This window comes from Nymphalis io, chromosome 11 (genome assembly GCF_905147045.1).
Source record: "Nymphalis io chromosome 11, ilAglIoxx1.1, whole genome shotgun sequence".
Lineage (NCBI taxonomy): Eukaryota > Metazoa > Arthropoda > Insecta > Lepidoptera > Nymphalidae > Nymphalis > Nymphalis io.
Window position 1 is genome coordinate 8,248,059 of NC_065898.1, and position 23,105 is coordinate 8,271,163.

General features: G+C 34.6%; 1 protein-coding gene across 2 annotated transcripts; it reads left to right on the plus strand.

Moving 5' to 3' along the window:
- The first annotated feature begins 7,240 nt into the window (after window positions 1-7,240).
- LOC126771938 (uncharacterized) lies at window positions 7,241-21,967 on the plus strand. 2 transcript variants are annotated; one of them, XM_050492116.1, is made up of 7 exons: window positions 7,241-7,629; window positions 8,598-8,710; window positions 11,002-11,109; window positions 11,215-11,733; window positions 12,515-12,627; window positions 13,274-13,417; window positions 21,839-21,967. In XM_050492116.1, exons 1-7 carry the CDS (start codon window positions 7,446-7,448, stop codon window positions 21,927-21,929), a joined length of 1,272 nt encoding a protein of 423 aa, XP_050348073.1. In that variant the 5' UTR covers window positions 7,241-7,445; the 3' UTR covers window positions 21,930-21,967. The 2 variants fall into 2 exon arrangements, with proteins under 2 accessions (XP_050348073.1, XP_050348072.1); XM_050492115.1 differs by lacking the exon at window positions 21,839-21,967 and adding an exon at window positions 13,621-13,861.
- Window positions 21,968-23,105: the final 1,138 nt, after the last annotated feature.

Sequence of the window (23,105 nt, forward strand, 5' to 3'; positions counted from 1 at the left end):
TTTGCGATACGCGCGTTGCTAATTTTGTATTTATTTTATCTAGACTAACAAATAATCTACCGAAAGTCGATCTTATGATTGCGGATTCTTTCACAAATCACTCGAAATATATTAGTGAGCTTATTATTATTGTTTATTTTAATATTTTGTTAATGCTTTGATCATAACTGTGATCGGCAATAAGTCCGTATTCTTCATTTAGATACAAGTGCTTTCCGCTTTCGATAGAAGATAATATCGATATAGAAAATAATATACACTTATTACATTTTAATTTTACGTACACAATTTGGGGTGCGATAATTACGATATAGAGCCACGACATATTTTTGTAAATTTTTCTCTAATGAAAGTGCAAATAAAATTAACAATCTCGAATGTGAAGGATGCAAACATACTATGTCATTGGTAGCGCTCATAGCGATGTGAGGAGTCTACTTTTAATGAAATAATCTGTTACTGGAAGAAATCTTTTTTATGTAAATGGGAGGCAAACAGGTAGGAGGGTTGCCCGATGGAAAGTGATTACCACTGTCCAAGGACAGCAACACCGGAGTGCTTGCAGGTGCGTTGTGGGCCTTAAAAAAATGAGTAGGCTGAGGCTTTTCTTAGAGGTTTCTGTATTATAACGGTTCGGAAAAATCGCGTAATATGGTTCCGCAGAAATGGCAGAAAACGCTTTAAAATCGCGTAGTAGTGGATTTCCAGACATCGAGATGGTATGGATGAAGAAGATGAAGTATACGAGTGCCATTCGAATAAGATGTCCAGACCATGTTCTCGAGAAGTCTAGCTGGGACTGATGGATTTTCGTCTCCAATTAAAACCTAAAAGCATTAGGTTTATATTAATTTAGTCCAGAGGGTGGATCTACCAGTTATCTGTCCGATAGCTGGTTGAAATCACTACGGGTACGCGACCCCGGACTGCTCTAGCTACTAGTGTCACATTCCTGTATCTTCCGTGATCACAGTATCCACACCCCTCTCCTTGATACGTTGTATCCCAAAATTATCCCAGCGTCACGCCAAAGAAGAAGGAAAACTAATATTAAACCCGGAGCGGTGCCTCCGTTTAGGCGTAAGCCAGTCACCTGCGGCCAAACCAGCACCACACGTATTGACTCGTCGTTCCTGCGGATCCTGCTGGGGAGGAGGAGAGGGTGGCATGGGTACTGGGCAAGCCCGTGTTGCCATAAAGTCGCCTGGCCCAGGCGTAGCAGCATCCACGGAGAGGACACTTCGCTCACCTGTCTTGCAGGTGGAAAACAACACGGAGAGTGGCAGTCACCGGTTATAAGTCAGCACGAATAGGCGTAAGTGCGGACGCCAGGGGCCACTCTTGACAGTAGGAGGATCCATCGTAGATCCATTGATCAGTTACCGCCTGCTTTAAGTCGGGCAGCCCCCGATCAATAAGGTACTGATCCGCCTCAGCGTTAACTTGTTCCGCCTGGGTGAACGGAACACAAGCCTTACAGCTAGACGTTGACGCTGTGACATTAACCACCTGCTCAAAGAAACAAAAATCTCAAAACCCACAACAACGCTGCTTACATGCGCTTTGCGACATGGAATGTTCGAACGATGAGGACAGGCTTCCCGAACACCTACGGAAGCTCCGATTGCGCCCAAAAACTGCGCAAAACTTACAGTATCGACGTGGAGCTTAAAAGGCTCAAAATCGATATCGTAGCCTTACAAGAGACCAGAACTGAAGACGAAGGGTCTTTGCGTGAAGCTAACTACACTTTTTACTGGAAGGGCAAGAGTTCCTTGGAAACACGAGAGCATGGTGTAGGTTTCGCGGTTCGAAACCATCTCATCAACGCCATAGAGACACCTGTAGGCGTTTCCGAGCGGATTATGGTCTTGCGTCTAAACACAAAAAGCGGCTTTGTCACGCTAATTTCCGCTTACGCACCGACGCTTAGTTCAAAACCTGAGACCAAGGATCAGTTCTACGGCCAGCTCGATGAGACAGTGCGCAGGGTGAATCCAACTGACAGACTGCATATTTTGGGTGACTTTAATGCCCGCGTCGGTCAGGGTACATCAGCCTGGCCTGAATGCCTCGGTGCACACGGCATAGGCAAGCTTAACGACAACGGACAACGACTGTTGGAGTTTTGCTCAAGGCACCAGCTGTGTGTTACCAACACCTTTTTTAAAGGCAAAATGATGCGGAAAGTCTCGTGGATGCACCCTCGATCTAAACACTGAGACACTCCACACGCGGGCGTTTCACAGTGCCGATTGCGACACCGATCACAGCCTCGTCGCTACTAAAGTCCGACTTGTCCCTAGAAGAGTCCATTCTTCCAAGCCACTCGGTCGAAAAAAGATAAATCTTTTCAAGACTCGTGACATGGAAGTAGTGGAGTCATTTGGGGAACTCGTCCGCGAAGAAGTTGCAACTTGGGATAGTACGGCATCAGCGCGAGTCGAATGGGAAAAAGTCAAGTCTCTTCTCACTGACACTGCAGGCAAGATTTTTGGCTATCAAAAGGCAAAATCTTACGACTGGTTTCAAGAAAACGAGAAGCACTTACTTCCCTTGATTGACTCGAAACGCCAAGCCGCTTTAAATTTTCGCCTTAACCCTTGCGATGCGACGCGTAAAGATCTCACGAAGGCAAAAGCCTCACTCCAGCGTAGCACGCGCTTCTTTGTAAATGCGTATTGGACAGAGCTTTGCCAAAGCATCCAAGCGTGCGCAATCGCGGGGGATATTGGCGGGGTGTACGCGGGCATCAAAAGAGCTCTTGGACCTACTCCAAAAAAGACGGCACCTCTCAAGGAAACCGACGGTTCTGTTATAACAGACAGCACCCGTCAGATGGCAAGATGGGTAGAATACTACAAAGGGCTCTACTCGTGCCCAGTGGATATTCAGCCAGAAGCAATGGAGCTTGTCCCGAATCTGGCAACTTGGCACGAGCTAGACGTTGCACCCACAGTAGAGGAACTTTATCTGGCCATCAAGAAGCTCAAATGTGGAAAGAGCCCCGGAAAAGACGATGTTGTCACCGAAGTCGTCAAGCTTGAGTGCCTCTTGCCCATCCTTCATAACCACCTGGCTAAGTGCTGGGAAGAAAACTACGTCCCTCAGGATATGCGAGATGCTAACATCGTCACTCTTTATAAAGGCAAAGGCGATCGTGGCGACTGCAACTGTTACCGCGGAATATCTCTTCTTAGCATCGTCGGTAAAGCCTTTGCCAGGGCCATTTTAGGCAAACTACAAAGGCTCGCCGACCGCGTATACCCTGAGGCACAATGTGGTTTTAGGTCCCAACGGTCAACTGTCGACATGATATTTTCACTCAGACAGCTACAAGAAAAGTGTAGGGAGCAACATACCCCCCTAGTCATTGCATTTGTAGACCTAAATAAGGCTTTTGACTCCGTGAGCAGAGAGGGGTTGTACTCGGTTCTTGTCAGAATTGGATGCCCCCCAAAACTCCTAAGGATAGTGCAATCGTTCCACGAAGGTATGGAAGTTACCGTCCTGCACAATGGCAACGCATCCACGCCATTCGACGTACGCCGTGGTGTTCGTCAAGGTTATGCACTGGCCCCCACCTTGTTCGGAATATTCTTCTCAGTGCTTCTGAAGGTTGCTTTTGGAGATGAACAGCAAGGCGTCCACTTACACACGCGAACCGATGGTAGGCTGTACAACATCTCAATGCTCAAGTCCAAACGCTACAGGGAGGACTTATTTGTAGATAGTCTCCTCTTCGCTGACGACGCTGCCTTCGTTGCTCATGACCAAGCTCAACTCCAGAGTCTAATGGACAAATTTGCCAGAGCGTGCGACCTCTTTTCAATGTCCATAAACTGCAAGAAGACCGTTATTTTAGCGCAAGGATGTTTAGAGCAACCAGTCATCTGCTTAACGGCGCACCTTTACAGGTGGTTAACAAATTTTGCTACCTTGGGTCGCATTTGTCGAGCGATCTCTCGCTTGATGCAGAGATCGACTTCCGCATCGGCAAAGCAGCCTCTACGTTCGGGAGGCTCTGTTCAAGGGCTTGGGATAACAGACACCTTACGGTAAAAACGAAAATGCTTGTTTACCAATCATGTGTCCTAAGCACACTCTTGTATGGAGCAGAAACGTGGACAACGTACGCAAAACAAGAACGCCGACTAAACATATTTCACTTGCGCTGTCTTCGGAGCATTCTGGGCATCACATGGCAGGATCGCGTGACAAACAAGTCTGTTCTAGGCGAGGCACAGCTGCCTAGCATCATGGCCATTCTCAAAAAAAAAACGGTTACGGTGGCTGGGACACGTGCATCGAATGGAGCAGACCCGTCTTCCAAGGCAAATACTACTGGGAGAGGTTGTGGATGCAAAGAGGTCTGTTGGGCGGCCTATGCTCCGTTACAAAGATTGCGCTAAGCGTGATATGGTTGCGTTTAACATCCCTAGCAATCGATGGGAGGAACTGGCAGAGGACCGTGCCAAGTGGCGACGCCTTATTCACGAAGGTCAATCAAAGCATGACAATGACTGGTTTAAACTACTAAAAGAAAAACGCACTAGGCGTCATGAGCGGGCTTCAAACCCCCGCCCATCTGGGGGCGCATACACTTGTCGGAAGTGCGGCCGGAGGATCCTCTCTCGCATTGGTCTATTCAGTCATGAACGCAAGTGCCTTCGCGATGCCGCTTAAATCATCTGTCAAAGATGCAGAGGCCTATATATATATATATATATTAATAATTAATATATATATATATATATATATATATATATATATATATATTAATTATTAAATATATTCCATGTAAAACAAACTAAGGTGCCAAAAACCCATACCATTTCGTTATGTCTAATAATTAACATTAAAATAAACTACTTATATTATTAAGCAAGCAGTAATATTTTCCTCACAAAGTCAGTAGAAGTAGTTTGTTTTCTTTTAAGTTTGTAGGATTTTCGGCGGTATGATAATCGGTAATAGAGGATGTTTCTGGTTTTTTGTTTTCAGCTTTGGCTTAAGTCATTCTATTTTAGCGCAAAGTTCTTTTATAATATTATCGTTCTCTTCATTTCCGGGCAAATACAAATCAAATTCAATATGAGTTTCTTTGTCACACGTCATTATATGCTTGACATATTTTAAATGATTTTTTAGAGTTTTAATTCCAACGTTTGGATGAATATACTTATTTTTGTGGGGTGCTTGTTTGAGGAAGTGGCAGTGGCCCTGGCTGCAAAAAAAAAATAGTTTGAGATCATAAATTCGATTATTTCAAAAATATTTATCTTATATAGTTCTTGTCCCGTCTATACTTTCGACGCAAACGTTATAAATATATATATATATATATATGTATGTATGTATATATTTTAGTAATATATATATATATAATAATAATAAAAAATATAAATATATATATATATTTTAGTAAGGCTTGCGCAGCGTCCATTTCAGATAATGTAGTCATTTCAACGGGAAATTAACTGCAATTTAAAATAAATAAATATTTCTTCATAAAAGCTCACTAAGAAACATTAAACGATTTTGTTTAGAAGTTACAGTTCAAATAAGCTTTCGATAGCAATTGTTAGCAGTTATTCAAAATACCATTCTTTTCAATTGTCCATTCCAGGTATAAAATATAAGGTACATGTATTCGGCTAAACTCGGCCGCTGAGCATTACTTTGTATAAAAAGGCAACCTCAATAAACCTATTGTTTATTTTCCAAACCCTATTGGATGCTTTTTTCTAGAACAAATTAGATTTATATAGATTTTCTAGAACCTGAATAGAATAGAATCTTTTTAAACTAGTATTATACTAAAGTTGTACTAAGCAATATAAACGATTAAGTCCAAATACAGTTAAATAAAATCATTTTCTGAAATGTTTGTTAATATTAATATTTTATCTGAAAATATACATGTTTAACATAATATTTTCATAAAATCTATTACCAATAAATTTGAAGGCAAATATTTATTAGTTAAAATAGAAAATTTAAACGGGTGGCCTAGCCTATAAGTTCATAATTATTTTATGTTATGTGGGTAATCGGAATGCCGAAGAGAATATAGATATCTGTTCAGTTAGTTCCTATTAAATTTTAAAGTCTATTTCTTAAATTATTTGCAAAATAAAATTGAAAATATGGCAACTTATTTCTATGTTTAAAAATACTCAATTAAATATCTTCACGGTCTAGTAAATCACTAATATAACATCAAATTTAAATAGATATTAGTTTGTTTTATAATACGTAATAACGTGTTCTTAAAACATAAATATGTTTCTATAAAGTTAACAACAATGTTTTAAGAACACGTTATTAACCGTAGGTGGAACGTTGGCTGTAAATCGTAGCAAGGTATCCACAACACTAGCTTGCTTAGTGTGGAGTCCACCGGAAATACAATTATGATATCGTTTCAGCAAACAACTCAGCTATTGTATCAAGTGTGTAATATTTGCTGTAAATTTAACTATTTTTGATTTTTTAAGTATGTATACCTACATATATATATATATGGACTTATAACAGATGTACTTAAATAATTAAAAAAACGATTTTCTGCGAAATCGTTAACAATATATTTTGTCATGCATTGATTGTGTGTAAAAAGTTAGTTCGTCGGGAAAGAAGACGTAAACCTTAACCGAAGTTTGTTAACGGGTAGGACCTTTGTATTATCAATTAGTAGCAATAGTAGTGTACGAGTGTTCATAGAATTAACTGTAATTAAATGGTCACGTAAAATGCATACTTTTAACTTAATTTATTAAGGCTTTTACGAACATTTATTCTCATTACATCGTTGTCAATAATACGTGTACCTTACTACCGATTATATATTATTATGTTATACTGATCCCGATAAGATATTTCTTGTCGAGTTGTAATTTATACCTCATTTAATAAGAGAGAGATTTAAATGCTTAGTTTACCGAGCGTGGAATTCTGATTACTAAATGGTCTTTGACAAAATGTATTGAAAAGCTGTAACATTCATTTCTATATTAAAGGTGTCGTAAAGGCCTATTAAGACAAAAAAATGCCGTCATGTTTATGGTTTAATATTTTTATTACTTATAATAAATATTGTGAACTTTTGCTAGTGTCGTTGTTATATTCTAATAATATTTTACTTCAGTTATTATAAGATATAAATCATTTGAGAAATGCATCGGTTGCCTATTGTCTCATGTGTAACGAAATGTTTTGTTTGATATTTATTGGGGGACAAATGTCAGGTACTTGGGTATCCATAGTTCAATAGAAGCCACAGTAGCCATTTTATCTTTACCTGCGTACTCACACGCATCGCACCTAACCTCTACTGTTCAGTTAATTTTTGTACAGCATCGTGTTAGGAAGAAATTGCATATTACATTTTATTATACTAGATAGATATTGACTACGCCGTGTAGATTTAAAATTAATTGAACATGGATCAAAAGTTATGGCTTCTTGTCGAATGGATAGACAAACCAAACATATTTTCTAATTACGTCGTCGTTAGCAATCACTGTTTAATGAAACACGAGAAAGATCTTCATACTGGGAAAGTGGTTTTACTTCGTGACAAGCGTAACAATAGTGCACGCAAGGCGCGAATTCTTCGGTTTTCTGGTGAGTCACTTTCGTTATTTAAATGTTAATTCTCAATGGAAAATATTGTAATTGTTAACTGTAGATAGTGGGTATTATTTTTATTTTAGATTGATGATTATTCTTTTATAATTATCAGTAAATCCCTGAAGTTTCACTTAATATACATTTAATAGTGACTTAAATGGGCGGAAGAAAAAATTATTTCATACATGTCTTCCGATCTACGATGCTGTAGTTCAGTTGTCCGTCATCTACGTCGTTGTTAAATTTGCAATTATTTTTTTAAAAAAATCTGTCTGTTCATCTGTTTGTCCAGTTTAATTTTTGAAACGGCTACATTACAAATTGACTGTACCCAAATCAGTTAAGCCGTTTCTAAGATTAGCGCGCACAAGCAGACAAAAATTCTAACAATCATTGATTTGGGTTTTATTGCGTTGATAAAGGCCCACGATAAAAGTTTTACTCAAATATCTTCCATGTACAGACAGTGATCAGTTACATTTTTATCATATGTATAGATTATTTGATTTTCAACTACCGACATGCTCTATAGGTAAAGAGAGGTAAGTACCTCCTTTTTTCATAATTATAAAGAGAGATAAAATATATCGAATGAATTTTTATGTTCATATATATATTTTTAGGAATCAAGATGAAAATAGGTTTTTTAAAGAGATAAATCGAAACAACTATTCAACAATAAAGTAAACGTATATCGACACGTACAATTTACACACAAAAATAGAACAAAGGAATCAAAACTGAGCAACTGTAATATTATTTTTGAGATATCCGCCACAACCGAGGGTCCAAGCAGAAGTGTCGTAGCGCCAGCCTGGCCGGACGATGAGCTCGGCAGGGCCAGTTCCCACCACGATGATCATCATGTGATCAAGTCGAGCCGCTAGGCCACGCCAGGAAGACATTCCTAACAATATATATTATTATATCTTTTTCTCATATAATTAAATGTAAATTTTCAGATAACAAACATTATCTCAAAAGTTTGAAAGGGATGTTGGAAAGACAAGACCATAAGGTGAAAACTGTTCTTTCAAACTGTGTGAATACTATAAAAGAGAAAGCGGGTCCAATGGTGAGTCTAAGATTAATCATTTTTCACAGATAATAATTATTTATATAGGTAGTTATTATTCCTCCGTCAATTTGTATTTATTTACAGTAATTATAAAACTATTTGCTCATACTACATACATTATCCTCTTTAGGCGTAAGCCAAGATTGTAGATACTACAGACCGCGGCCATGAATTTGGCCCGTCCGTTTGTTTAATTTATATTGTTTGAAGAAAAAATATTTTACGTAATTTTATATACATATAAATCAAACGAAACTTTGCGATTATAAAAACGAAGCGATTATAAAAATACTATCTTACCTTACCTTACTTATACTATACTAGATTCGCCTTTCGGACGTCGTTGAGCGAGGTTGTGTTTCTTAGTGCGATAAGATTGTTCGAATTGGCGAATTTTAACATCTGGCGTTGTAAACTGGTTTTGTTATCTCTAATGCGACACATCTGGACATTCTTGCTTGGTATATGGACTTTTGTTTCGCGTATGGATTGGTTTTGTTGTTTTGAATTAGGTCTTTTTTTTGTTATAGTTGTTTTTTTTTTATAGAATAGGAAGGCGGAGGAGCATATGGGCCACCTGATGGTAAGTGGTCACCAAACGCCATTAGACATTGGTATTGTAAGAAATGTCAACCATCGCTTACATAGCTAATGCGCCACCAACCTTGGGAACTAAGATTTTATGTCCCTTGTGCCTGTAATTACACTGGCTCACTCACCCTTCAAACCGGAACACAACAATATCAAGTATTGCTGTTTTGCGGTAGAATATCTGATGAGTGGGTATTACCTACCCAGACGAGCTTGCACAAAGCCCTACCACCAGTATTTGTTCTACAATTGGTCATAACATCAATTATGACTGTAATAAAGCAACGAGATATATAAGTTTATAAAAAGTTAGTATAGATTTTTTTTTCGCTGGAAAAACGCATTTACGCGTTTCCCCCACATGAAGTGCGATGCGGCCACTTTCTTATGAAAGTAAAATCAGGAAGCCTTGTATGTATATAATGCAATAGGTAAATTCTGAAACGCAGTGGAATAATATGTTAGAATGGGCTCAAGTTGAAGAAGATCTTTGAAAATGTTAAATATGGCTTATAAGAACCGACTGATATTTTACTTTTATAAATACTTACCTAACATTTTTCGTCGAGTTATTACACATTGAAATAAATAAATCTTAACAAAAGACTAAGTGTTCGAGATATACGATTATTAAGAATAGAAGATTAGCGTTAACGATTTAACAATTATGCAATTAGTTATTGATGTGTCGCCGCATAAATAAAGTCGTTTACATTATCAGCTGTCTAATCCGCATGAGTAATCTGAAAGGGAATGAGATCATGTTCAAGGATCTTGTCCGACTTAAAAAAAAATAACATGAAATAATTTATAGTATTAGTTGTTCTCAAAAATTTATTCTATATCTAGAAAATAATTTTTATCAACGAATCTACTTGTGAAATATTTTTATGGTACGGGAAGGTAGCACAAAACGTTAACGTTTATAGTATAATAAAAACGACTATCTAACAAATACACATTTTAATTTTATATGTATGTATTTAACTATAAAACTAAAAACAAACTTTAAAACAAATGATGAAAAAATAAGAAATACCTAATAATAATTTTTTGACTCGCTTTGCCCCATATGCCCAGAGGTTATATAATACATATATACGATCAATCAGTTTATTACGCTAATAAACCTTTTTAATTAGATAGATTTAAATTGACATTTTAAAATCTTCAATAACTAAACAAAGTTCACTTACTAATATAATATAATCAGTCTCTTCGTAGGATTGACATGAAAGTAACCCTACCCGCTTGGCCCAACCGGTAACCTACAAATTAAAACTAAATGGCCAACTATTTTAAAAAATATATGTATATATATAGTGAATTACTATTTAATAATCATAGAATAATAATAGACATCCAGCATACGCAGTTTTCGACTATACGTTTTTTAATAATTTTCAAATATTTTAGTGAAAATGAAATTAAAAAGTTTTTTGTTTTACCTTGAAAACTTCTAACGCTTGGCGAGCCAGCCAACTGACGATGATTGGTCGGTCGCCGACGTACAGTACTGCATTCAAACATTTACAATTATGTCAATAGGTTACGGTTAAAAGTGGTATATCCGCTTTGGGCTACCTTCCCCTATATATTACGTATTCCCTTTTGGCAATTCATTTTTAAGAAATAATAAAATTAAAAAAACTCTAAAAAAAATCCATTCCATGCCATTTAAGTCATATATTACAAAGTTTTCAGCTGCAAATCAATCATTACCCATGCCAAGTCAGAGCGCATCAAGTATGATAAGTCATATTGACGATGAAATTAATTCCACTGACAGCGATATCGACCAAGAGGTAACATTTGCAATCAATGTAAAATTGAATATGAAATTCATTCTTATAAAATAATAAACTTAAAAAAAATCTAAAAAAAATGTATATAATTAACTTTTTTTACAGATGAATCTCGATTTTACTACAGCCACGATGAATTATAACCAAAACAATCGCGCGGAGGCGATAATTAATGGCCAAATAAGACGATTATTGAACGACAAATCTATAATACGTAACCGTAGATTAGTTGTCAGCTATCCTCCTATACCCGATAGGAACGTTCAGAATCTTAAACTGACATTCGATCAAGGAACGCAGACCGATCCTGTTCTCGATTATCCTTCAAGTGTCAATTTAGAAGAACTGGAAACGGCATTAAAACGCTTGTACCAGCAGGTCCTAGCCGTATTATCTAATTTTGAAAAAAATGAAAGACGATCAATAATGGATAGGACATCTGAAGATCGAGGACTAGATGAGAATGAAGAGATTTTAGCAGTAGAAGAACCGACCGTTGTTCTTCAAAATACGTCAAGTGTTGAGCTCGAAATGGATGAGATGGCTGGTGGCTTAAAAATACGTAGAGTATCAGCGCAGACTACTAACGCATGTTTGCCATTGTCTGTTAACAATGTTGATATGGTTTGTATGTTTATATATTATTCATGTGTATACATAAGTAGTTAAGTATATAAAATTTAATTACCTCTAAAGTTTGACGTAAACTTGACCTAATGATCCAAATCGACTTTAACAGTAGCACAGAATATATAATGTATCTCTAATATGTAATATGTAATTACTATTCCTTCACTGGCGTCCAATGGGTAAAAGTAATTTACTGAAAGAGACCAGGTACAGATCTAAAGTCTTTGTGCTTTCCGAGGCAAGGGTGTTAAAACTGCTAACTTCGGAAGTCCGAGCTGCTACTGACAATTTCTTTAAAAAAATCCAGCAACATTATTATTGGTCCATCCGGGATCTTTATATATGTGCTTCCACAACTTAAAGGCTGCAAACATATTTATATTACATAGGACTCATAATCGACTGAATTATAGAATTTCTATGGTCCTAATTTGATTTCAAAATTATTAAATAAAAACAAATTGCATTAGACTAAAGTTATTTTTTATTATGAATTACGATACAAAATATTTAATAAATTATTATACTCGATTATTTTAAAGACAGCAATTATATTTATTCTATGGTCTATTTTGTATGTGGCGCTGTAATGAGGTGCTGACTATATAATACCTTAATCACCTGTTTATAGGGAAAAGATCAATCAATAAATAAAAGCCATTATTGACTAATATAAATTCTAACATAAATAAGTGAATAATGAAAAAAATTAACAACTACCTACTTATACCGACAGTGAAATCAATATAATTATTAAAGTATTTTTAATTCGTAGGTTTCAATTGGAAACGGCAATGTCACCGTGCCTGCCAGACTAATGACAGAAATCGATTGGACTTCCCACACCTCAGCGACGAGACGATTGTTGCAAGCCGTCTTTCCTAGAAGGTAATTACTAATTCCGGTTAACATTTAAACAGAAATTAATCAAATGCATTATTTCTTACATTGTCCTTGTATTATGCTCCGTTTTAATTATTTTTAGTGAAATTAAAATATATTTAAAAAATATATAGATTAATTAATAACGTATAAATAACCGAGATTAATATTTGAAAGCATTTTCCATTTAGATTAAGCCTAATAAAATATGGTGCGTAAACGAATTGCCTCGGTGGTCAAGTTCGTTTAATTCTCTGCTGATCCCGACGTCCCAGGGTAGACAATGACTGACAAACTAGCAATGTACAGTTTTTTTAATCCGATCCTATACGGGGAAAAATATAACGATTTGAGACAATACTTAAGTCGATCGTCGATTTGCGATTACCTATCTACAGAATAAATAAATGTACCTTGAGATGTAAAAACATTATTCGAAACAGATTATACACTAATTTAAAAAATGTACCTAATAAACGAAGTTGATTCTTATACACGTTTAAATATTCAAGATGTAGGATACTATTAGAGTCACTTGCCTCAAACTGAAATCTGCGGCACCAAATGTTAAAATAAAGGACTATGTCTTAATACGTTAAGTATCTTTGAAAATATTAATAAAAATGATTAAATTAAAAATAAACCTTTTTAGAATTCTAGCTACTCATTCCTTAACTGGAAAGCAGTCACCAGCGTTTGCGAATAAACCACCGAAAAAGCAATTGGACCCCAAATTAGTAGACGATATTGTCAACACCGTCGCTGAAAGGTGCAATGTTTCTAAAAGGATTGTTAGGTTGGTATTCATATTTTAATCCCATAAATTTCGTACCTTTTAACTTTTAAATTTTTAGATATTTTATTAAGAAATTGGAATATTTTTTGTATTATAACATCTAACAAAAAATCAGATAACATAAAACTAATTATTAACAGTAATTAAGCAAATGACAAAATATGTTTTTGTAGTCCGGAGACTAAGTGTTAATAAAATTACAGGAGCTCCATTACGACGAAATGTTCGGACGAAGCAAAGTTATATAGAAATCGTCAACGGTTTAGAAAAAAGCGCGAACAACAAAACCGAGAGAACGTCCCGCCATCTTCTGCGACATCGGGCGAATCCACCACTGTTTGAGATTAAGGAGACAAAGATCTAAAATCAATTTTTACCATTTATTCAATTATATATTATTCAATTGAAAATATGTAAATACTATTAAATAAAATATATTTTATAGCTTTTTTTTTTGACCAAATAATGAATCAATTATTTCTTAATAAAATCTAAGAAACACAAGAAACAGTAATCGACTATCGACAAACTATATCGATTACTGTTTATCGATTCGATTTTGTTTAGGTTATAGTTAAAATAAGCTTCCGATAGCAATTGTCAGCAGCTATTCAAAATACCATTCTTTTCATTTGTCCTTTCCAGGCATAAAATATAAGGTTTTGCGGCTAAACTCTTAATATTTCTATCTGTATCTTTTTAATCTAGCAAGTATATTAAAGTTGTACTAAATAATATAACTGATTGAGTCCAAATATACAAATTTCATTATTTAGTAATAATATTTTGTCTGAAAAAATACATGTTTAATATAATATTTTCATAAAATCAATTAAGAAATTTGAACGTAAACATTTTTTATTAAAAAAAAAATATTTAAGCGGGCGGCATAGCTGATACATTCATGATTAGTTTATGTTATGTAGGTACGATAACCCACATAACATAATGTCGGAGAGAATACTGTAAGTCTGTTCAGCTAGAGTTCCCATTACATTTTAGTCTATTTTTCAAATAATTTGTCAAAAAAAAAATCCATTAATTTTTTTTCTGTCTCATTACTTACCACTCTTTTTTAATCCCTGTACATATTTCTATATTTAAAAATAGTGAATTAAATCTTTTCACGGTCTAGTAAATCACTAATATAACATCTAATTTAAATAAATTTGTTTGCTTTATAATAAATACAAATTATATAAATAAATATTAAGTCATCTCGCATGAGTACATATAAAATTTGCGAGGCGAAAAGGTTTTCTACGGAAAGGATAACGGAACTTTGAAATCGAATCAATATAGGTGTAGCAGTACGCATAGCAACAAGAATACACACGCCACGCATGCCTCATTATACAACGTCATCGTTTGAAACAATGAATAGTTCTGAAAAGAACTGTTTATTTGAAACAAGAAGCAGCATGCAATGACGTAGTATGACGTAATGTCAAGCTCTTGAAAGAGCTATTTTATATTCATATAATAATCTTCGCTTCAATTGGCTTCACTTCTTCAACGAAAACAACTCAACTTGCTGACTTCTTGAAACACGTCTTACTCCCGCGTTTAATTCCCCACTACCGACGATGCGCGGCTGATTTTACAAATAATCGTTTTACAGCGGCGTCGCGTTCAGTCAGTTCGAGCGGCGCAAACAGTTATTAATTTTATAATGAACCAAACATTTTAGGTCTGTCCTAAATACATATGAAAGTAAAAAATAAAATATAAAATAATATGAGGAAATAGTTGAGGATCTCCTTAGCTATTTTCAAGATGCTTAAATAAATAAATAATATTTTAAATAACATTAAACACTATATAAATAAATAAATTCTCACCGATATTGCCAATTTAGTGTCTCGGTTACTCTTGCAAGAATGTCACTTGAACCTAGATAGGTAATGTTATGTACATATATAGTTATATGGGCGCTGGACCGTGCTGCCATCTGGTTTCATTGTAAGTAATAAATTAAACCAAATTTTTATATATATTTGTAAAGCGCTATCTAATTCAGAACTTAAACAACACAGGAAATATTATTAACAACTTTTTGCTATAAAGTGAGTAAAAAGTGGAATAATAAATTATAATTCATAATTTAAAGAACTTTCTCATTAAAATAATTTTGGTATGATCAATGAATTAAGCAAGTCACTAACATTTTGTACTTACGGTGTTAACACTATGATTTCCTTACAGATTATTATAAGTAACGAATTAAATTAAATAAGATTTAATAGATATTTTGGGTATGTTTTATGATTATCTAATATTGTTTTAATAATTTTGAAATGTAAATATGATTTATTTTTGTCACGACTGTGTAAACTCGATATTTCCGGTGCATGTTTTTATTATAGTGAGTAATAAATAATTAAGCTAATTGAAATATATTTCGACTTTTAATTAAGATTAAAAATAATTTAATATTGTTTTTATAATTATAAAACCTTAATATTAATTATATTTGTAATAAAGTACATATGGTATTTTTATTGCTAAAAATAAACATGTCGTAATTTAGTTATTTAAAAAGTAAGGATTTGCTGGCGGCTGGCATTCTTTTGACGATTGTTGTACTGAGTAGTTGATCAAAAATATAATTAAGTTCATTTATATTATATTGTCTCATTATTATGGATCCTGGGGACAATTCTGGCGAGTCGCTGACATACGCTATCACTCAACGTAGATGGACGAAAATTTGCAACCCGATTAAAAAATCAACTCGCTCGAGGGGCTGTTTCTTAACCAGCAGACGATCCCATTGTTTCGAAATCAGGTAAATAAGCTGGCTTTACTTTCGGCTCCTTTCTGTTATTTTCTTTTGTTTCATATTGAATGAAATTTTGTTTCACAGCGGCTTAAGGTACCAAGAACTTGCATTTATAAAAAATAATGTTTTTTAGCCTTCAGGTTTCCTATCTTCTTTCTTTGTCCAGTACCCTAAAAGGGATCATAAAATATAGGACTAAGTTATTGATTATCTTTGAAACAATTAATGCTTAAGCACTTTACTGCTGTATTATTTTAGACTTATCTTATACATTTTCTGGACAATAAGAAGTCTTTAAAATCCTAATATAATGAATAAAATGTATTAAAGTTGTAAAATGTTACTATTTCTAAAATATTTTTTTTTCATCTTCAATCGCTTTTGTTAGTTTAAGGAGATAATCTTAAAACAGGGTTAGGAGGTTTTAAACATTATTAAATAAAATTAAGATTTTGTAATTGAATGAAAACTTATCTTACCAATCGGATACCTATCGATTCCTTATTATTATTATCCACATATTTAACCCAGTAATCTTCATACACAATACAACTACTCATGTGGTCTTTGAAGAGGGTTGCTACGTTTTCTTACATGTAGGTAGATACGTTTATTTTGGTAAATTAAATTACGTCAAAACGTAAATTAACGTACTTTTTTGACATCATAAAATAATGTAATAATAATATGAATGTTGAGTTATTATACGTGTATAATATGTGTGTATGTCAGTATTAATAAACTACCCCACAAGCTCATTCCTTTGTCTCCGTTACCATGGCAACGATACTATAAATACCGACCCGAGCAGAGAGGTCAGTCGTTGTTGGACCGTGGATGGAAGCACTATTACGTCACTATACAAGAACAACGTATTATACATTGGCGACGAGGATTTAAACTTTTTTTTCTTACAAAAAAGGAAGAAGGTACCTTTTAATTCGGAATTAAACCTAGTGAGTACGTAAGTAAAGGCAATAGTAAGCAGTAGTATAGCTACTGGTCATTAAATTGACAGTCATGCGAGAATGACAAAATTAATATGCAGTAGTATAACTAGTGGTCATTAAATTGACAGTCATGCATGAATGACAAAATTAATAAGCAGTAGTATAGCTACTGGTCATTAAATTGACAGTCATGAAAGAATGACAAAGTTAATATGCAGTAGTATTAATAAACAGTGGTATATAGCCACGGTCAATAAGTTGACATATCATCAGACGTCAAACATAGTTAACAATTATAGTTAAAATACATTTATCAGTTTCAGGTTCTAAATGATGAGCTCTCAATTAACATTGGATAAATTTGATTGTGAAGGAGAGCCTACTTCGGTAGGGGCAAGATGGGAGCGCTGGAAGAGGGCACTGCTTTTTTATCTCGATGCTGCTGGTATCGAGACGAATGAAAAGAAACGAGCGTCTTTACTACATTTTGGAGGAATTGAGCTACAAGAAATATTTTATAACATACCAGGAGCAAATTTGTCACCAGATGATGGAGTTGATGTTTTTGAAGTGGCTATAGCTAAACTTGATACATTCTTTCTACCGAAACAAAGTAAGGTCATATTTTCCGATTAATAAAGCAGGAAACAAATGAGAAATTTGAAAATTTTTTGGTACGGCTGAGAAAACAAGCCGATAAGTGTCAGTTTAAAGATAAAGAAGACCAAATAATTGATCAAATAACCGAAAAATGTTCCTCAAAAGAGCTCAGGAAGAAAATACTACAAAATGGAGATACATTCTCATTAACAAACATAATAGCCGAAGCGAATACTCTTCAGGCTGTGCTGTCTCAACCATTAAGGAGGATACCTATACCACTTGAAGAAAAGGTTGAGAGGAAAATTCAGGAACTCATAGAGAGAGACATTATTGAAGAGGTTCAAAGGTCTTCGAGATGGGTATCTCCAATAGTGCCGGTCTTCAAAACCACTGGAGAAATTAGGCTTTGCGTAGACATGAGACGGGCTACTAAAACCATATTACGTGAAAATCATCCATTACCCACTATGGACAAACTGCTTCCGAAAATGAAAAATGCAAAATACTTTTCAAAACTGGACGTTAAAGACGCTTTTCATCAAATTGGACTCCATCCTACTTCTAGACATATAACTGCCTTCATAACAACTAAAGGTCTTTTTAGATATAAGCGACTAATGTTTGGGATCTCGAGTGCTCCGGAAATTTTTCAAAAGACCTTAGAACGAATATTATTAAGGTGTGAAGGTGTAATTAATTTCGTTGATGACATATATGTATATGGAAAGATTATAGAAAGTTATGGAGACTCTCAGACAAAATAATGTGGTTCTTAGAAAAGACAAATGTGTCTTCAGAGAACAAAACGTACAATTTCTAGGACATGAACTGTCCTACAAAGGAGTTAAACCTTTAGACAAATATATATCAACTATATATATATGTTCAATGGAGAATGAACACAGGTGAGCTTCAGAGCTTCTTGGGATTAATAAACTACGTTGGTAAATGGATTCCAAACTTGGCGACAACTACGGAACCGCTGAAAATGCTACTGAGAAACAAACAAAATAAAACCACAGAAATCACCACTTTATGGTGGACCAAACAGGAATATGCGTTTAACAAACTAAAAATGGCATTGTCCGACATTTCCACCTTAGGATATTATGACGTCAATGACCGAACTGTAGTCATAGCAGATGCCAGTCCAGTAGGACTGGGAACTGATTGCGAGAGAAGATATTGTCAAACAAAAAAGAAGCCTTAGCTTTGGTCTTGCCCAGACCAGTCGAACATTTTTATGTATTTTTATTTGGGAAAGAGTGAGCTAGTGACGGATCATAAACCACTATAGGTTATATTTGGCCCTAAATACAAACCATGTGCAAGAATAGAAAGATGGTTATTACGCCTTCAAGCGTATAGATTCAAAGTAGTTTATAAACCCGGAAAAGAAAACATTGCAGATTGCTTATCAATATTATACAAATCGGAAAAACTACCACAAGACGTTTCAGAAAGCTATATACATCAAGTTGTCGAAGCTAGCCGACCAATTGCGCTATCCTTCAAAAAAATTTCAGAGGCATCAAAACAGGACGAAGAAATTTTGAAAGTAAGAGAAGGCCTGTATAATAACAATTGGGAAGAAGTAAAAAATTACAAAATATTTCAAAGTGAACTATGTTTTTATGAAGATATTTTAAGAGGGACAAGGATCGTAATTCCAAAGAAACTGCGAAGTAAAGTATTGGAAGTTGCTCATGAAGGACACCCGGGAAAAGTTTCCATGAAGGCGTGGCTAAGGTCCAAAGTATGGTAGCCTGGTATGACAAGGAAACGGAAAACTTAGTAAAATGCTGCAAGGGGTGTACATTAGTCTCAACTCCCAATCCTCCTAACCCCTTAAAAAGAAGAGCATTACCAAGTGAACCCTGGGTAGATACATGTATCGATTTGCTAGGGCCCCTACCAAGCAACGATTATATATTTGTAATCGTAGATTATTTCAGCCGGTATAAGGAAGTAAAGATTCGTCGCAAAATAACAAGTATGGACATAATACGAATACTTGAGGAAATTTTTAGTAGATTAGGGAATCCAATAACAATAACAGCTGATAATGGACGACAATTTTGTAGTGATGATTTAAAAAAAAATGTTCTGAATAAACTACCATACAAGCTCATTCGTTTGTCTCCGTTACCATGGCAACGATACTATATAAATACCGAACCGAGCAGAGAGAAGTCAGTCTAAATCGATTCATAGGCGTCCTAAAGACGTCCTAGTCGCCCCCGATGATAAAATATCATCGGCCATCGCTAACTTGTTAGGGAACACAATGAACACACACCGACCCCGCCGGCGGGGTCGACGACTCTCTTTCATTACGTCCCGTCGACGCTTAGGCGTATGATGGCATTTTAACGCAGGAGTCCTCCCCTCCCGATTTCAACGGAGTCCTAAGCCGAGGTCCGGCCTCACAGGAGGCACCCTTAGGACGCCCGTCTCTCTTGAGCCCTGTGTGGCTCCCAACATCCGGCTGAGTTAATCTCGCCCATCCCGCCCGGTGACGCTGTAGAGGCCAATAAGGCCAACAGTATTACTCAATTCGAAAAAAAAAAAAAAAAAAAGAGAAGTCAGTCGTTGTTGGACCGTGGATGGAAGCACTACTATGTGACTATACAAGAACAACGTATTATACAATACGATAATAAATTAGATATAGTCGATATAAAGTCGTCGAAATGTAAATGGAACTGTGTCTGTCTGGTTCTTACGCTTTATACATGATATTTCGTATTAAGCTGAAACCCCAAGGAAGGACATAGGCTGTACTATACAATATTTATATCTAATATTGTAATAAATTTATTTAACTGTGACCAGGCTTATGGATATTAAGATTTATAAAATGTCGTATATTTTACGAATATTATAAAACAGTAAGAAGATCGTACATCGATATCGAGATCGTATATCGAATGATCGTGTCGTAGTATACATTTTTGAAGTATTTATTTTTCGACAGAAACAATCTCAAATTATTCAATACGGTTTTTTTCAATCTTTACTATATTCTCGTGTATAAAATATATATATAGGCTACCTATGTTTAATATATACCTACCGAGGTACTAGTTAGTATTTGCGTACTTCAAAAATTTGTATAAATTTACAGCTCCTGGAGCTGCACAACAACCCCCGTCAAGGTAATTACGAAAATATTTGTAAGTGATAGCTTCTTATTATAGATAGATAACAATTCTGAATAAGGATTAATTTTAATTTATAACGTTTAAATTTTAACAGTCGAAACAATATCTATTGGCGTCGCAACGCAGGTAACGATAAAACTAAAATGGTTTCTTTTGAACTAAGGATACCTAAGTACCCAACATTTGTCTCCCAATAAATATCAAACAAAAGATTTCGTTACACATGAGACAGTACGCAACCGATGCATTTCTCAAATGTTTTAGATCAATTAATAACTGAAGTAAAATATTATTAGAATATTATAACGATACTATTACTGACCGAACTATACTATATTTATAACTTATATACCTCCCTTGAATACACGGGCGAAAATTTGTAAAAAATAATTTAAAAATTTTCAAGCGAGCCACCTAGCTTAATTTAGGTGAATCGTATAAGTGAATGACCTGTACATATTCTCTAAACCTAAATTTATTTAACTATGATCAACCTTATAGTTATTAAAATTTATTAAATCTTGTACTTTTTATGAATATAATAAATTGTAAGAAGATCGTAGATCGATATCGAGATCGCACCTTAGTATACATTTTTGTCATCAGCGTTTGCGAATAAACCACCGAAAAAGCAATTGGACCCCAAATTAATAAATTATTAGTAGACGATATTGTCAACACCGTCGCTGAAAGGTGCAATGTTCCTAAAAGGATTGTTAGGTTGGTATTCATATTTTAATCCCATAACTTTTGTACCCTTAAACTTTTTAATGTTTAGATATTTTATTAAGAAAATAAAATATATTTGTATTATACCATCTAACAAAAAATCAGATAACATAAAACTAATTATTAACAGTAATTAAGCAAATGACAAAATATGTTTTTGTAGTCCGGAGACTAAGTGTTAATAAAATTACAGGAGCTCCATTACGACGAAATGTTCGGACGAAGCAAAGTTATATAGAAATCGTCAACGGTTTAGAAAAAAGCACGAACAACAAAACCGATAGGACGTCCCATTGTTTGAAATTAAGGAGACAAAGATCTAATATCAGTTTGTACCATTTATTAATTAATTAAAAATATGTAATTACTTTTAAATAAAGTATAAAATATATTAATAGCTTTTTTTGGACAAAATAATGAATCAAGTACAAATTTAAATGTCATAACCAAAAAACCGGGGTTAACTGTAGCTATATATATGAAAATAAAGCATAACGGTATGCGAGCCGAGAGAATTAAAATAATCGATTCAAACAGAACTTTCGTGTCATATAAACTTCATTCATTGGGTATTTATTTAGTGATTAGTGATTTTAGTATCGTCTATTATAAGTTAATTATCATAAAACTAAATCGATTTTAAATTATTTTCAAATTAAGCTTTTATAATTGTCCCAATGCGTAACTCTAGTACAGGTACGATACGAATAAAATAATACCTTTACAATTTTACCTTTATTTTTACAATACGTTTGCCCTCCATAGATTGAAGACATATTTGAGGCTGCAACAATGTTGGTTAAGATTTGCTTCTAGTAGGTAACCCTGTTATGAAGTTCGATGTAATAATCAGTAAGTTACAATAATAATCAATGAATCGGTAATATAAAGTTATAGTCAGACAATCATCACTGTATAAATACAATTATGGTTGTCTGACTATGCATTTCCTTCTTTTACATAGGACTTCTATGGAAAAGAAGGAAATTTATTTTCTATTATCCATTTTTTATACTTCGTCACTAGATGGCGTTGCAAAACATCGCATTTTATGCCATTCAAAAGAAGGCTAAATGACTGCCAAGATTTGGTAGCATTATATTTGAATTTATAAAAATACTTCCAATCATAAATACTATTAAAAAAACTATATAACGCAGTAAAAATCAATTGGGAACTAGAAACTGCGAGTAACTGTAATAAGAGCAAGAATTAAGATGGAAATGGCATAAAACAGAACAAAAAAACATTAACGATCAAAAGTTTGTCATAAGCCTGCGAATATATCCTCCAAATATAAAAAGAAAAAACTACTAAGTTAGTAGGATCATGATAATGAAAGTTGCGATCGTATACTATTACTATTTGCTTTTTTATTAATAAACAAATTTTATATTTACAATTTTGTTTTATTTACACAATAAATAAAATGAAATTACATTATTTAAGGAATATAAAAT

Coding starts and splice junctions, on each gene's coding strand:
- LOC126771938 (XM_050492115.1), top strand. CDS start 7,446: ATGGATCAAAAGTTATGGCTTCTTGTCGAATGGATAGACAAACCAAAC. Junction 8,711..11,001: donor AAGAGAAAGCGGGTCCAATG/GTGAGTCTAAGA, acceptor TATATTACAAAG/TTTTCAGCTGCAAATCAATC. Junction 13,418..13,620: donor GTTTCTAAAAGGATTGTTAG/GTTGGTATTCAT, acceptor ATAAAATTACAG/GAGCTCCATTACGACGAAAT.